The following is a 17,742-nucleotide window of genomic DNA, read 5'->3' on the forward strand; positions in this document are numbered from 1 at the left end:
TGTTATTTTTGCAGCCTATCAGAGCTGGTAGGATTTTCCCATCTGTGTGAAATTAGCATGTTTTCCTTTCTTTTGATTCCCAGTGTTGTACACCAGTATAAGTATGTCACAGATTTGGCCACAAGTTTGTGTCTCCAATAGAAATGTCTCTCTGGTGCCCTGCCTTGGTTTTTGCTATATTTAAAACAGCATGATTATTTGCCCCCTACTTTTCTTTCCAAACTTCATTTAGAATACAGGATTCTCTTAATTTAATTTTCTGTTTCACTTTATCAGCAAGTTACTCAGTTCCAGCAAATTGGAAAGCAGCAAACCGATGTTATCATTGCGCCCTTGGGAGCAGGAAGACTACACATAATGTGATAAGATGACATAAGTCTACTAAAAATAGAAGGAAAGAACACAGGCAAAAGAAGAAAATAGTTATCTTAGCAATGATAATATATTAAAAAAAATTGTTTTCCAATCTTTTCCTGTGTTTTCCCATCTACATGGCTAGAAATTGGGTTTTTTTCCATGATAGCTTTAATCTAGCAAGCAGAAATGTAACTTTTAAACTGAGGTCTCTAAAAACAAAATCCAGGAGAAGGAGGAGGAGAGGGAAGAGGAAGAGGAAGAGGAGGAGGAGGAGGATTATTATTATTATTATTATTGTAGCAAAAAGATATTGCAGATCATGTTTTATGAGTTCGTTAAGATGCATCATAGGTGGCTAGAGTTCCCAGTGAAGCTGAAGCACTCGCTAATGGCTCTGCAGTATATGTCCTATCATGCCTTCATGTTTAAATACCCTCTGGCAAAATTTGTCTTCTCATTAGACATAATCAGGTATTAACTCAGATTTGAAACATAACATTCTCACATCCACGTTTACTAATATATTAATGTTTCAAATTTTAAAAGTAATTTCTTGGAATATAATCTTTTTTTTTAAATACTAGAAAAACATTAATGTGCTAGAGAGCCATCAAAGGAATTTAGGAAATTTTAAGTGTAAATTGTAGACATGAAAAACTAGAGAGGTGAATATGAGCACGTAACTCTAATATTATGTTTCATCTGTAAGTGAATGTGTCAGGACAGAACAGATAGTCCAAAGTCTTTAAATTTTTGTATGGTCAGTCATTGGCGACAAAAAAAAATATTGCTATCAAATTATAGTTTGATCAGCATTCCCTATCAAATAAATTCATGCTCCCTATACAGTTTGTGCTCCCCATACAGTTTGTAGAGCATGAGAAAAACCCCACTCTGTTTGCCAGCAATCACCCTTGTTTGACTATTTAGCTAGCAAATAAAATACAGAACATTCAGGGATATGAAAATCTGTACCACAAGAGGCCTCTAGTGCCATAGTTCAGAGAAAATGGAAAGCGGTATGTAATTCTACTGAATGTTTTTAAAAGAAGGAAGTTCATCTGCCTTTTCAGGATAGACAGCCAATGAGATTTGCATCAGACCAGACAGTTTCTGCTCCTGCTTCCCAGCTATATAACCAAGGGCTAAATGCTAGCAAAGCAGTTTGATCTCAGGCTGCCGTTGCCTCCCCTCCCTGCACACGCACCCTTGCTGCTACACATATCCCTCAGTGCGCTGCTTGTACTCAGCGGCGCTTCCCAGCCTCGCTCCTTCATCCGTCTCAGCTGCATCTCTTGGTAGAGAAACACACCCGTGTTGGCGCTGCAGGCTAGGGTAGCCACACTGGGTGAGGGATTTGGCATGCCTCGGGAGGCAAGGCAACGGTTTCCTTGGGAGCAGTAAGAGATGCCTTTTTGTAAAAGCAGGGGAAACTGTTCAAAATCCAGAGTTGCCTCTGACAGTAAACACTAAAGATTACAAGCATCTGTGGCATAGCCTTCATCAGAAAAGTCTCTCCAATGAAACAGGAGATACTGATTGATAAATGAGTTCAGGCTATAGTTTCTAAAAATGTGAGGGTAATTAGGAAGACTTGATTTCCTCATCAAGCTAAATGAGGCTTGTGAAGGGAAGATAGGAGGCTATGTATATAGGAGAAGAATTGATGGCTGACAGATCAACTTTTGGAGGGAATCAACTATATGGAAAGCATAGTTTGTGCCAATAGTCAGGGACATGGGACTGGAAATTGCTCAGAATAAGCTAACCCCATCCTGCCATTCTCTGTGCTTTGGACCACTGTCTTATTCTGTCTTAAGAAAAGAGAAGCAGAAATGTTAGCCAATTATGATTTGATTAGCTGAGCATTCCCATACACTTCCAACAGACTTAAAAGATATTAATTTCCTGCTAAGCTGTATATATCTACTTTCTGATAGCAGGAAAAATAAAAGTTATACCTCATAAGTCAGTAGCAAAATACATTAATTTTAATTTCATTACACAGTTATGAATTTTATATGGAAAAGCAGAACACAGCCAATTTCCTTCTCTTTTTTTCAGCTATGTGAAGGAAAACCTGAACAAAAAAAATGAAGTTCAAATAAACCCAAAGATCAAAAATATGTATCTTTTGATTATTTTTCCTTTACTATCAGATCTCTTCTGCTGATTTGAATAGGTTACCTAGGAGAAACAATGTATAAAAGTCTGTCTTCAGATCTCTGATAGGAAATCCCCATTGCAGCAATAAATATTATATCTATGGCAGGCAATTGGCAAGCTACCGTGATCATGATAGTCCCTGGCTGACAATCACACAAAAGTGAGACCAGAAAGTATATCTTAAATGTTTCAGCACTTGGATTTTCCTAACTACTCCTTTCAAGTTCTTTATGAACAACTTGTATATAGATCAAAACATGCTAATTTCATCATTGCTGGCCAGCATCATAAAAGAATCATATGAAAACATATGGGCACACTCACCAACTTTTTAAGAAGCCAAATCTTTCATAGAACTATTGAAGTTTCTTCATGAGATAAAAGAGTTTTGCTGTTTTGAAACAATAGTACCTCTGTTTTTTAATATGAAAAGATATGAGAGTGTTATATGTCGTTCATCATCTGTCACCTTTTCATTTAAAACACTGTCAAGGGGCTGACTAAATACGTAAAGGTAGCAAGGGCTAGTACACTGCACAGCCAAGATAGGTTTGGGTTTTGACCCTGAATGCACTGTCTAATTCCCCAAAGCAACAAGAACAAAATATCAAAAAAATGTACACAATACCTGGTTATGAGATGTACCTTATTTTGCTCTCTTGTGACAGTCTTTGAAGGAGCATTGATGAGCTGCAAGTGATCTGTTCTCAGAGATGCTCAGGGATAGGAAATGCATCCTAAAGAGTGACCTAAAGAAGGTGAGAGGAGGTAAGAGCATTAAGAAAGCACGACTCACCATATGAAAAATTGTCAACAGAGCAGATAGAATGGCTTAAGGCAAACTCTGCTAATAACTTAGAATTAGATCAATTGAGCTTTCCAAGGTGTATATGCCACAAAGAAAAGCAACAGAAACATCTACATATTCCTTATAGCAGTTGTTTGCCTAGCACCATCATCAGAATGAAGATGAATAACTTTACATAGTTAAGATTAGCAGACACATTCCTAGATAAAAGAATTTACCTCCTCATTACGGTAAACTTGAGGAGTTAACTGAGGTTATAAGCCACAAAACCACAACCACTACACAAATGCAGGTATCTTGGACCCAATTTTTAGTAATAAATCAAATGCTGTGTGGTGTTTGCAAGGGTACTTGAATACAGCCATGAGACATTTCTAATTGCATGAAACAATTTCATACTGCATGAGACAATTTCGTACTGTGCCTTCCAGTGTTCGGCATCACAAAGCACAAAACTCATCTCAGGAGACTTCATGATTTTGGAATAGATACCCATGGCATCATGACCTAAAAGAGAAAGTGAGTGACGAGGTACTGTGCCACACAGGGTTTAGGGTTTAGTGTTTGGCAGTTTCTAGTTTATACATAAAGATAATAGCATAGAACTAAGAGCATTTGCTGACCATCTGGTGACTGTTAAGTACTGGATTCTAGCTCACTAAGGAAAGTTTGGACAAAGCAATCATCTCACAGCAAAAATCTACTGTCTGTTTATTCAAAGAAGAATAAGACTGTAGCAAGAGTAGGAATTCTTTTGGATTAGCTGGAAAAAGAGCTGTAAGAAAAAAACAGGTATCCAGATCCCTACACTAAATCATAGAGGTTTTTGTACAAAAAAAAAGGAGAAGCCTCTGATCTATCTGTTAAGAACTACAGTTCTGAAAGTTTGACTGGAGGGCCAGCAACACAGCATAGCTTTGTAGAACCGTGACAAGGAGCTTCCTGAACAGGAAAAGCTACCATCTGACATTTTAAAAATCAAAACCCACTCTAAATCATATCTGGAATACAGTAGGCTACAAGCACACATCCATATCCTCGTGTTAAAAGTCCCCAAAGGTATAGGTCATTTTAATAGGACCATTCTGCAGCAGATTACATTTCTTGACAAATTTACACAGTTATATGTGTTATAAGACTTCTGCATTTGTTTAGCTTAATGATTAATTAGAGATATAGTCCCCTTATAGGTGGTGAAATTGAGATATAAACACTTTAATAGATAGTCCCAAGGTTGAATAGCTCGAGGAAAAGGCAGAATAAAAAGCAGAATGCAGTTCTGACTTTTCATGTTGTCATTGGATTATGCTACTTTTCAGAAAGAGTAGATGGCCAAAGTGGTGCTGAATCTAAGAGATGAAGACACAGTCTTTGTCCAGCTGAAAAGAAAAAGAGTTTCTGGCTGGAGTTCAAAACCTGGTAACCCACCTGATCAGTAGGCTCTCTAGTAAGGAAGACTTACTAATTGTGAAAATCACCTCAGAGTTTGCAAAAAGTCCTGAGAATATTCCCCTTCCTATCATTTCACCTCCATCATGTTCACGCCAAGCTCTAGCCAACTGGCTTCCATCCATACCTCTACTAGAAAAGGAAATTATATATTCTGGCTCCAGCAAAATGGGAGACATAGAATTAGCATTATCAGGATATTGATGACTTGGTAGCTAATATTACTTCATGCTCCTACCCAGAAGCTTCAGCACAATAGGGGTCAACTGCTAAAAACTTTTAAGTGTAAGCATAGTTACCTATCACCACCTTCTAATATCTCAGCCACATATAGATGAAACCAGACTAAGGCAAATCTAGCCACCTTGAGACCCATGTTCATGTCTATGCCACCTTAATGCCATGGAATTAGACATGGATGTAAGATATTGCATGAATAATAAAGAGACAAACATGTTCCCTGAAACAGTCAACCACTGAGCCTGTTATTGCCAGGAACAAAGGAAACACTTGTAACTAATTTGAGAAAAGCATCTTTCATAAATATATGCTAGTGCAGATATGTATATATAAAAGATGACATTTGGGAGACAAATGTGACTTAACTTGGGCTCTATTCATAAATAAGTAGCACTCATGACTTGAAGATATTCATGAATGTAATATTATGTGGTTTGTGATATTTTAAGTGTGAATAAAGCATGATGCAATTTTTCTATAATTAGACAAAATATATAAACCAGGACTTGACCACAGAAAGATTTTTATTAAGCTCACTTTCAAAAGACTGCCTTTTTAACACTCTTACTCCTTTCCCTATGAATTGCATTTACTAGAAATTTGCTATAAAAGAACAATACCAACATCATTTTGGATATGTTCGAAATACAGAGCGCTACTGTCACCACTGCTTTAATTCAGTATTTTCTCTTTTTCCTGAACTTTCAGAATGGTTCTAGTGTCTGATCATGTTGCAGATGAAATAGCTATTTTGGCAAGCTGCCAACCAATTTCTGTTTGAAACTTAATATCTCTCCAACTGGCAATAGAAGTAACTGTTTGACCTCTTCCCTGTTTTTTTTTTTTCCCCCTCCTATTTGCACACAACTTATTCATAAAGATGTCATGGTTAAGTATGTTCCACCTGAGAAGCTTTTACACCTTTCTGGTTTTCTGCCCATGGACCTCTGACTGTTAAGAACCCACACAGCATTGTCAAAAGTGCTGCAAAACTTTGAATCAAAAACTTAGTTAAAACTAATGCCATAAGCCAAACTTTCCTAATTAACATTTTGATGGTATATAATAACTTCAGAATGTTCTCTTTCTCTCTCTAGCAATGTATTTATTGCCTTGTACTGAGACGAGCACATGTACATCCAGATGTACACTGACACCAAGTACACCAACAGCAACGATTTCTCCACAACAGCTGAATACACTACTGCAAAGGAAATTGTTTTAAGAGAAATGTCTGATAAAGTGCAGGTTGATGCAGACATCCAGGAAGCTTAGAATTCCACCACCATGTTCTTCAACACTGTGAAATGTTTACTTTCTGCCTCATAAAAGGAAATGACCCAGAGGAGAATTGACTTCAGGTCCTAATCCTAATCAGGGTTCTACAATGAACGCCCAGAATATATGCCTGTCTTATTCTTACTCTCTTCCTCATGCAGTGGAGTTGCAGTACTGTCTGATCTCATGCAGCCGTTGTTATGTTCATATAACTTGAGTCTTCAAATGGTTGCACTACTAAAAAACCCCACCAAATAATTGCAGAGAATTTAACAGCAGTGAAGTCAATGGTTTTTCTCACATGAAAAGCAAAAGGACCAAATGCAGAGAAGATTTCCAAAAGGCCTCCTTACTGATAGCATCTCCATGCAGTATGGAGCAAGATGAGCAAACCTTAAGCATCTTACCACAGTGTTCTCAGGATTTATGACACAGGCTTGGTCCAGTACATTAAGGCAATAGTCAAGATGTGTTTATGGTGTATAAAACTGCCTTACCTCTGTTTAGTTCTTTGCTATACAGAAAAAGGAGTAAGGCAAACCTAATGGTTTGCCATCATACAGCTAGAGCCGTGGTACGGTGGTACTAGTATGATTACATAAACTGAAAAAAAAAAAATAATCGCACCCGTAGCTCATACAGCTGCTGGTAAAGACCTATCTTTAAGTAAAACTTCCCAAAGTTAGAAGCAAGCTTGGATGGCTATGAAAAAAAAGAGTTAACAAAGCACATCAAGAAATGAAAATAGCTCGAAATGAAAGCTATTAAGAAAATGTACTTGTTAAATGACTCTCACATGTCAGAAAGTAAATTCTGCACAACCCTGGAGTGCTATCAGAGTGCATGGTCATACCAGTGATTTGAACTTTTAGATAGCATCAGTGAAGCTGGCTGTCACACCTGAGCATGAAAGATAACATCAATAAGCTTATGACAGAAAACATGAAGATACAGACGGGACCAAACTGCGCCATGCAAACATAAATGGTTTAGACCAATGAAAGGACTGTATGCTTTTAGACTAGCTGTCCACTTTTTCTGATTATATCAGCTTGTCTAATAATAAATACCCATTTCCAGAGGCACTTAGGTTCTCCTATATCCTGTAACTATCACAGCTATAAAACTACCACAGAAGACACTTAAAAATTCTACCTTCTGCATTCTGACCAAGAGCACAAAGATTATTAAAAGTAACAATTTCACTTCAAATAAGCTCAGAAGTCAAGGTTACTTCTGGATTTCAGAAAATCTTCTGTATGGCTAGTATATTATTTCTGACACATTTCTCTTGGAAAAGAGAGCAGCAGAAAACAAAATATGTGAAAAAAATACAGAGCTGGCATGGAGCACTCAGTTTCCAGCCAGCTCTGAGATCAAAGGGCCAAGTTTTACAGCTACTAGGAGAATCATTGGGAAGCAGAAAGTGGAGCTGCACCTGCTATGCAAACTGTGTAACTATCTTGAATGGTTCTCCTGCCCTGGAAAAAAGGAAAGGCAGCCAATCATGCAGGGATTTATTTCAAGATGTGACACCATCTCTGCCTTCAGAGATTTCCTCTGAACCTTGAACAATGTCATCTCCTTCAGGTTATCCTCTTCATGACATTAGAGCAGCCCACAGCTTTCAGATTGATAGGGTTATGCAAAATGTAATGAGTGGTAAACGGGATCATTAATTCTACTGGTTAAACAGAACCAACCTCTCCCTCTCTACCCAGTTGGGCTTTCTGAAGTGGGACTGAACACCACACAAAAAAGCCAACGACTGACAACTAAAACTGTTAGTCTAATGATACATGAAAATAGCTATTTTGAGGTGTTTGCATCCGCCATTTTCAAACTAGAAAAATGTTAACTGCATCCGAAGATCATGATGGACAGAATGTAACAGAGAGCAAATAAAGGCTACAAGCAAAATGAAATGGGAAAATGCAAGATCTTTCTTTAATGGCAATATACCAGAAGAAGGCTGTGACAGCTGTCAAATGCTCTGGAGGTTTTGTACAGTCATTCATCACCACCATACCTGCTCCATTACATTTTGTTCAAGGATTATCAGCATATATCTAAGATGGGAATGGGCAAGAAAATGACAAGCATATATCACTCCTCTTCTTCATCTATATGTTGGCTAGGTGTTTGGATCCAGAAGTTTCAGCTGACTATTCACCACTTAGAGCTATCCTCAGTTACTGTTCTGTATTGTATCGTATCCGTGAAAAAAGATGCACAATAATAATAAGGATGATTACAGCCCTTCCATCTTCAAAGTACTTTTGAGGTAGTTGGATTAACAGTAAACTGCTAGACCAAAGAGAGATAACTCTTTTACCGGTATGATTTAAACACTGAGTGTGTTTGCCAGAAATGCATGGGAATTATATCCTGAGCAGCAGCCACTGTTTCTTTACACAACTTACATGGAATAAATTACTTTTTAACATGTAGAGGAAAAAAATTTCTATTTAAAGCATATACTTTTTTGTTCAGTTATTGACCTAGTATAATAGGACTCAGTGTCACCCATAAAATCATTATTTTATGGTAAGCTGAAGTGGATTACAACATTATTTTACTAAACTGTATTCAGTGCACTGTAGATCTTCCACTGCCTGTTTTTCAGGAAATTTTAGTGAAGCCTTTAACCTTAGTTAGTTACATATTGATAGCCACAAAGTGCTGAAACATCTTTATGTGTATCTGCATTCAATTTCTATTTGGCAGAAAGTAAAATGATTTTGTCCACAGTCCAGCAGTAATCTATGCTTATCCACTTCTCATTATAGATTGGAAGAAGTTCTGGTACAGTGGTTGTTCTAGCAATTGTGTTATATACTGGAAAATGCTTTTTGTTAATACCTTGATTTGATATAAATGATGCACGTGCAGTACCCGAACCACATATGCTTCCACAAAACTGAAACTGAACTCAAATGAGTTACCTTGAGCTGGAGCCCACTGGAAGCATTGGCACCTGAAACATAAGACCACCTCCGGTACAGTATACATACTGCTGCCCTCTCATGGAGTGCCCTTCCTGCAGCCCTTTTCCTGGACCGACCTTTCCCCTGGAGGTGCAATCATCTGACAGCAAGCTTAGGTCTAAATCATAGAGGGTCTGTCATTAACCCTTAGTATTCTCACAGAGAGTGGAGACTTTCCAGTTAAGTCAACATGCAGAGGAGTTTGCGCTTCATAACTGACAGTCCTGAATTAAACTAGTTAGTGTGATCTATCATCTGCTGTATAGCTGTAAATAGCATAGAGCTCATCTTTGTCCTGACAGTCTTCACATAAAAAACTGATGCTGAGATTATTCCCTAAAGGGGGAATTAAGATAAGAAAGTATTGTCTCCTTAGGCTCCTCTATACTCGGGGGAGAAACAACCTTCACTCACAGAAGCTTTTCATTCAGCAATATCAGAAACTTCTTACTCTCATACTGTTTCCCCTTAAGCATATTCATAGGAAATATAATTAGAATATCTTATATAGTGATGAGAATCCTACATGAAAATTTTAAGTAATGCAGAGAATAGTTATTTGTGTGTTAGTAAAGATAGTAGGAGCCATTTGGCAAAAAACATCAAGCATGTTGTGATTTGAATCAAGATTTCAAGAGCTGATACTGCTTTTCTTTCAAGGTAACTGCAACACACTTTTCACAATTGTTGCAGGTTTGCAGTGTTACACATAGTGTGCTAAGAGACTCTCAACTTAAAAATGACAGTAAACCCAATAAAGTGAAATAATTTTTAATTCCCTTTTTAAATGTGCATTTGAACTCAATACAGGTCTGTAAGGCACTCTCACAGGTAAAAAAAAAAAATTAAACATTCTTTCCAAAATAAGGACAGTAACGAGGCAACAGTATGTGCATAAAATATAACTTATCTGTAACTGATAAACAATGAAATATGAATGTTCAGGGTTTGGATGCATTGCAATGTAATGTCATTTCTGTATCATGACACTACTCAGAATAGATATTGGCACTGTAAATGATTTCTCATTGGGGTTAGGGCTTGTATTCTCTTCATATCCCAGTAAAAAATAAACTCTTTAATAAATAAATATATAAAATAAATATATGCTATCTGGAGATGTATAAATAGGTCCATCCTGAAGAAAGGATCCAGCTCTGACTATGATGCATCAACATCTAAGGTCCATCACTAAAGTGGAGCCACTAAAACTTCATATACAGTTCTCAGGATTTATTATTATTTTACAGTCTATTTCTTTCTATTTCTTCCAGCTGTCGTCTCATCCACATGACGTAGGTAGTTCTTTGCTAATTTATGGACCATAGGTAATCCAGACAAAATTGCCAAGAGTTTGTTAGTTTTAAAAAAGTCACACTCCAACTTCCCTCTGGTTGCTGGCTACCAAACAGTTCAGCAAGCTTGAAGGAGGCTGGTCCACTCCCAGCTTTCAGGCTTTGTCTCCTAAATCCAAAGGTTAGAAAACAGAGGCTTGCCTATCACAAAGTAGGTTCTTCCAACCCAGCATCCTAGACCTCTGCAGGTTCCTCATGCTGGTATTGCCATGGAAGCAGGGGCAAGATCAAAGAGCTCCAGTATGGGTTTTTTCCAAAGTTGCCTCCTTCCTCAGCTGTATCCTAACACATCTTTGTACAGTTCTGGAACTCTTTCGGGATCCACGGGCCGGGGCAAGAAATGTGTGAACTTCTGGTGTCTTTTGGACCTTGCCCCATCTCTGGGAGTACCGTCTTTGTTAAGTGCTACGAAGTATCGCCGCCCTGAATCTCCATGTTTGTACACATTGGATGAGTAAGTGTTGTACCAGTTTTCCTCAAACTGTTCCCTGAAGATGCATTCAGAAGTTAGTTTCTCCTACAGAAAGAAACCGTGAAGAAAAATAAGTTAAGATGCCGCTAGATATCTGAACACACATGAAAAAAATGTGATAAAAGTAAAAAAAATGTTTTAGGCTTTGTGCTGCCTTACTGTTCATTTAACTGTTAACAAATCAAACCCAAGAAGAGTATGTAGACCTGACACTGAGTTTGGAAGCCTAATTTATCCTTTATTCTTTTGAAAACTGGAGCTGTACATACACAATTTTGGATCTAAACATGAGTCAGACAACTCTCTCTAAGGCAGCATTACTCATTTATGATTTAACTACAATTCACCTGACCTACAGGAACTATATTATGTAGAGGTCTGTCTCAGGTATCCACCATTCTAGAAATGAGATTTGATGGAGGGACACAGGTGCAGTGTAACACATCAGGAAGGTATTTCCATGCGTTATGCATCACTTCTCACATTTTATCAAAGGTTGTATTTTACAGTCATGTTGAAGTTATTCAACAGATAGAAATTAACTGTAATGAGTACAAGTTTATTTTCATTCTTAAATGCAAACATTCAAGCGTCAGGATCTACAGGTATTGCCACTACTCTTGCACCACTCAGATTTTTCAAATAACAGTGGTACCTAACAGTGACCTATGGTACGATCCTCTTTTTCCCAGCATTTGAAAGAATGCTTTTATGTTAAAAAGCTGGTACTTGGAAGTACTGCCTCCTGATTTGTAAAGGCTACACATAAAGTAAGCCGGGTACTATATTAATTGTTGTTTATTTGTTTCATAACTATCCTTTTAACTTTTTTCCCAATTGCATTCAATGTTTTCAATAACATAGTGTATACTATGATACATTTGCAGTACTGATAAAAATAAAGTTAGATACTAGGCAACTTAAACGCTTTTTGAATAGATAGTTTAATTTAGCTGGTTTTGTCATAATTTAAGAGGAATGTTTCTTTTCACTTCTCTTCATCTAGGACAGAGAAACTTTTCCCATCAAACCTTTAGTATCCAAGGCTACATTGTATACTTTAAGAATATATTATACATTTCAACAGGAAAAGATGTTAGCGTTTCGAAAGCTAAGACTACCTTAGCTAGCTACTTGAGGCGTTTGCATAGGGCTAAGAAGTGAATCAACACCTCAACACGTATGAGCTGACATGAAAGTGGTACTTACAGAGCCATAGAGTTCTCCCTTCTCATTCATTCCAAGGTAAAGGCCGCTGTCCACGCCTCTAATACTGACCAGTCCCACTGCCACACTGATGAATTCAAGGATACCTGAACGTATATCCAAAGAGAGAAGGAAAAAAAAAAAAGAGAGATTGCGTTAACTCAACTTGTAACAAAAATCAATAAAAACATCTAAAATGTAGTTGAAAGCAAGTGGAAAATGTACATATTATAATAAATCTGGTCTAATTCTTTCCTGAAATTTCAAATTTTGCATGGAAACGTATACAACATTCACAGGAAAGCAGTCTGAGAAGCCTCATCTAGGCACAAGAATCCTACACCATTTAAGAAACCTTTTTTTTTTTTTATGTTGAATATGAAAGGATTTTATTCAGTGCTGAGGCTAAAGCCTTCAGTACTATGCAGTTGCAATCTATAATGATTATACACTATTTGCTAAACTGCCTACTCAAACATTGGAAGATAGGTTTGAATTACCTGAAAATATACTTTACTTTCTCTATAGCATTATCTTAAAAAAACACATCCATTATTAGATCATTTGAATGGAAATCAAAGTACAGATGGGAATTTTATATAACAGAATCTACCCACACGAAAAAAAAAGGATTTGCCAGACATCTTATCTAGCATATGGGCCCACACCTCTTGACACAACTTGCTATCTTCAATGCAGGCTTTTTATGTGCATGAAATATGCTGCTTATTTGCTAATGTTTGGATTATAGTATTATTTATATTACATTTGCCCAAAAATGTAATATATATTAATAATATAAAGTATTCGGGAGATGAGGCGCTATTTGAAGCCTGCAATTTGGCAAGGGTATGCCAACATATTTAACCAATTGATATGCACAGATTACAGTACATAAAGAACATGAAAGAAAGGGAATGTGTGAATTGGCTTTTTGGAAGTTGTTAACAATGTAAACAAAGCCTCAAAAAGAAATTTTTGTAGAATCATACCTAAGATTTTGCTGTGCAGCAGCAAAACCTCAAAACATTAAAAAAAATCTGAATCTAAGGTAAGTGGTTTTAAACAGTGCGTTTGATTTTGATTAAGACTTTTTTGTCTATTTGCTGTATTTATGATTACTCTTCTTCATTCAGGACCATTTTTCACTCTCAGACAGATGGACTGTCTGGACTATACAATAATTTAAAATGTTTTGAATTTTAATTGAGCTGTGGCAGGTTTCTTATTTATATTACCAAGTAGCAAAGAAAATAAATCCTTTACAAAGAATAAACATTAAAAACTCTTACTGCATGTAAATCATCCTAGTTTTCCAGTTCCTAAAGCACAAAGTCCCATAAAAAGAGGTGGAGGTATTTTGTCTTTCTGGTATCATTTTCAAAGTCACCCTTTTTCAAAACTATAATAAGCAGGTGATTCAACCCACAAAGCAACCACATCAGACAAACTTGCCGAGAATAGTGGTAGAATAAAGGAAGAACATTTCTAAAAAGCCCAGTAAATGTTTGATCTTTTTTTTTCTTTTCAAGCAAAGATTTATTTCATGTTTACACGCTGTAGGAAATCTTCCTTCTGAGAACTGTCTGTGTGACTACTGCTCTTTTACTTCTGAAAACATCCATGTGTTATAAAAGCAATTAAGAGCCATTCCAGCAGATTGTTTTGACTGTGGGGAGGATGATAGGAAACTCTCTAATCACCTTTTTACGACTGCTAAATCAATACACACAAACACTGAAATGCAGCTGACAATGGCAGGTTTGTTCAGATGTCCAGTTCCTACAACTACTACTTAGGATTTACACTTATATCACAGGAAACATTTACATTTTGGGGTTGTCTTCACCTCCTTTTGGTTTATTGACCAGAGAAAGGACTGGGAAGCATTTTAAGTACTTGAGCAAAGAGGCATTTTAGGCCCCTATGCTTCGACTTTCTGTCCTGCAAAACAAAGCAGTCTAATGCAGCCTAAGGGTCAGCATGCCCGAGTCCCTGATCTATATTATTCTACAAAGACTCAGGAAGCTCCGATACAGATAGTGAATACGAAAAGAACCCGTCTGACTTTTCACCTTTCCCACTAAACCCGCAGGCGTATGCATGCGCTTATAGACAACAGCATAGGCTGAGCGAGGCATACGTGCACGTCTCTTGGCTTGCATGGGATGCGCAGCCCTCCTTCACTACCTTGCCCTGATGCCCTTACTGCTGAAGGGGGAAGCTCATCCACCTGCCCCAGCACCACACCTCCCTCCCAGGAGTACGCACGGGCACACACACACGCACCGAGGTACACACATGCACATGCACAGACAGACGTGCGCACACACACACACCCAAACACGCGTACACGCACACACGTGTGGGTGTGCACACGTGTGAGAGCACCCACGCACAGGCTGCACACGCACACGCCCGCGGGCAGAGCGCGGCCGGGGGCCGTGCCGCAGCCGCCTACCGAAGAGGCTGTGGTCCTGGCGGGTGCCGCGCACGCTGCCGTCGGGCAGGATCTGCAGGTGGAAGCCGGTGCGGCAGTACAGCTGCCGGCGCCGCAGGATGCCCTGCAAGTGCGCCAGGTCCGCCGCTGCCGCTGCCGCTGCCGCCGCGCCGCCGCCGCGGGCCGGCCGCTCCGCCGGGGCCCGGCGGTCCCCGAGCAGCGCCGGGCGCTCCCCGGCGGGCGGCAGCAGGAAGTGGGCGCCCACCGGCTGCCCCAGGCCGTCCAGGCCGCCCAGGAAGCCCCCCACCTCGGCCAGCGGAGCCATGGGGGCGCGGGGCGAGCGGGCTAGGGCGCGGCGGCGGAGAGCGGCTGCCGGCCTCTCCCGGCGGGCATGTGGGGGTGCGCGGCCGGGCCCCAAGCATGGGGAGCCGGCTGAGCCGAGCCGTGCTGAGCCGAGCCGAGCCGAGCCGAGCCGTGCCGGTGCGAGCCAGGCGGCGGCGTGGTGTTTATACGCCCCGCGTGTATATATATATACGGCGGTCCCCCTGACATATGCTAATGAAGCCCTCTGCGGGGAGGCTGCGTTTGAAATTGTAAACCGGCTCCCCCTCTCCTCGCACCTTCCTCTGATCTGAGACGACGGCGGGGAGGGAGCTCCTGGCGCGCCTCCTGCGCCCCGCCGCACGCAGGCAGTCACCCACGGGCGCGCACACGCGCGGCGGGGGCGGGGGCCGGGGGGGCAGCCCCTGCGCGGAGCGGAGCGGGCAGCGGGCAGCGGGCAGGCGGGAGCGGGGCCCGGGCGGGAGCTGCCGGAGCATTACGTGGACAGGTGCAAGGAGAGGCAGGAGGGAAGAAGGAGAAAGGGCGTTACCTGAGGGTTAGACCTGCCCAGACACACATGAAAGAAAAAAAACAAAGATCTGACAGTTTTACTCCCTGTTTCTAAAACGCTAATAAAATGTACATGCATTACCCCTTCCTTTTATCGCTTCAGCTACAAGGAGGGGAATTTCTAAAGAAATTGGCATAGTCAGGGAGGTGTTTTCCCCTCTGCAAATTCTCCCTCGCATTTAATTTATCATTAATGTGACACGAAACTGATCTATAGCGTTTGGGTATCGACACAACGTCTTAGAAACATAAATGGGCAGGCCCATGGTTTGGGATAAGTATTTTCAAAACCTGCAGAGATGAAGAAAGAAAGATTGAGGGTTGGCTCATCCAATGCATCTTCTTCGGGGCTTTGCATTGGGCCCGTAACCAAAGTCTGTAAACACCACAAATTAGCAGTAATGTCATCTACTGAAAGATCTCTGTTGTCTTTCTACAGTGTTTTGAATCAATTTAGGACTTTGCCATCCTGTTCCAGATAAGCATATGCATTTTCTTCATCCCCAAAGCGGAACAGTTCACGCATGCAAATGTATTGCTGGAACACATGTTCATTATTAGCAATGGTAAAACAACGGTATATTAAAACTAAGCTTGACTTTTGCCTTCTTTGCTGCTTTTTCTGTAGTGTCTAATGAATTTTAGGCTTAAACTACATGATCCATCTTAGCGTTCAAGATACGCAGTGCAGTTCCTTGCCAACGTTAAAACACGGTATTAGAGTATAAAATGCAAAGATCTTTCATAGTTAATTCTTTCAAAAGTTCGAGAAAATCGCTTGGCGGTTTAAGGTTTCATTTAAACAAAAAAGTTGCAGAGAATCATGAAAGATTAGTTCTCCCGTCTTGCTCCATGGTCTTTTGAGTCACAGTCTAAATCTGAGAGATCAAATGGATTTGACTGCTTAGCTTCATTTGCTATGGAGAGTATAGGGCTAATTAATTGGCAGGTGCTTTAAAGCAGGTAATGCTACACCTTTTCATCATTGCAGTCCTAAGTACTGTCCCTGTGTGCACCTGAATTATAAAAAGGCTGCTTTAAAGCAAGTGATTTACTGTAGAGGGATTTAAAACTGAAAAAACTAACGCTAAATACAATGATCAGATAAATCACCTCACAAGAGAGCACAGGCGGACCTGCTCTGAAGGCAGTTACAGATAGATGTTATATTATTTTACCTTTCAGATAACAGGAGCCTGTCATGTGGTGGGACCCAAAAATCCACCATAATCGAGATTTCAAAGCACATCTGTGTAAACATTATCACATCAGTGTAAAACATCAACCAATGAGCTTTCTCTTTGAACCAAATCTACTTAATTGCAGTGCTAAATCAAAGAAATAGATCAAAGTTGAATAATCTATATGGCACCTATTTCTCAAGTAGCCTGTACACTGATTACTCACATATACCTAAAACGTTTGAAACACGCATCAAGTATTTTTATTGACATGACTGGCAGGCCAAGATCAAACCGTTCATCACAGCTGCTAAGCTGCAGGACGTGCACTGGGATGGTACGGCTAAAGGGAGGAGGTATATTCTTCTAAGCTTGAAGATGCTCCAGTATGGATAATGTTGCCAGGTCCAAGCAGTACTCTCTGAGTCCTACAAAAAGTAGAGGGCTCTTCTGGTTAGATCGCACCACTGTCCCCAGTAGAGAAGATTTTTTTAAAAAAAAAAAAAATCCTCAGCCATCACACACTGGGAGACCCTTATGGCTAAATCTTTCCTGTTATATAATGAAAACATTTAAAGTAGAGTGGAATATATAATGTCGATCTTTCCGAGTGGAGTCTTTAATGTCTGGGCACTAAACCGGTTATGCTGTTTTTATAAAGTACCAGAAAAGAAACAAAAAGATAAGAATTTTTTTGGTGTTTGCACTAGTCATGTGACAGGAAAAGATAACACTAAAGTTTTTTTTTGCACCTTCTGAGACTATACCATGGGAAGTTAAATAATTTTGAAGAGAGTTTTTACAAGAGTACATAATTCAACTTAAAGTATACAGTACAATCTAATCAACTCTACATATACTTCCTAGAGACCGCACTTTCAGTGTCGTTGAACAAATACATATGTGGTCGAG

The 17,742-nt window shown here is 39.6% G+C and overlaps 1 protein-coding gene across 1 annotated transcript; it reads right to left on the reverse strand.

Annotated features, from left to right (window-relative positions):
* Positions 1 to 10,911: 10,911 nt before the first annotated feature.
* On the reverse strand, positions 10,912 to 15,310 carry FGF20 (fibroblast growth factor 20). Its single transcript, XM_075150563.1, is given in 4 exon segments — positions 10,912 to 11,157; positions 12,322 to 12,425; positions 14,780 to 15,277; positions 15,280 to 15,310. Coding segments are annotated over 4 exon segments (879 nt in total).
* Positions 15,311 to 17,742: the final 2,432 nt, after the last annotated feature.

This window comes from Calonectris borealis, chromosome 4 (genome assembly GCF_964195595.1).
Source record: "Calonectris borealis chromosome 4, bCalBor7.hap1.2, whole genome shotgun sequence".
Classification (NCBI taxonomy): domain Eukaryota; kingdom Metazoa; phylum Chordata; class Aves; order Procellariiformes; family Procellariidae; genus Calonectris; species Calonectris borealis.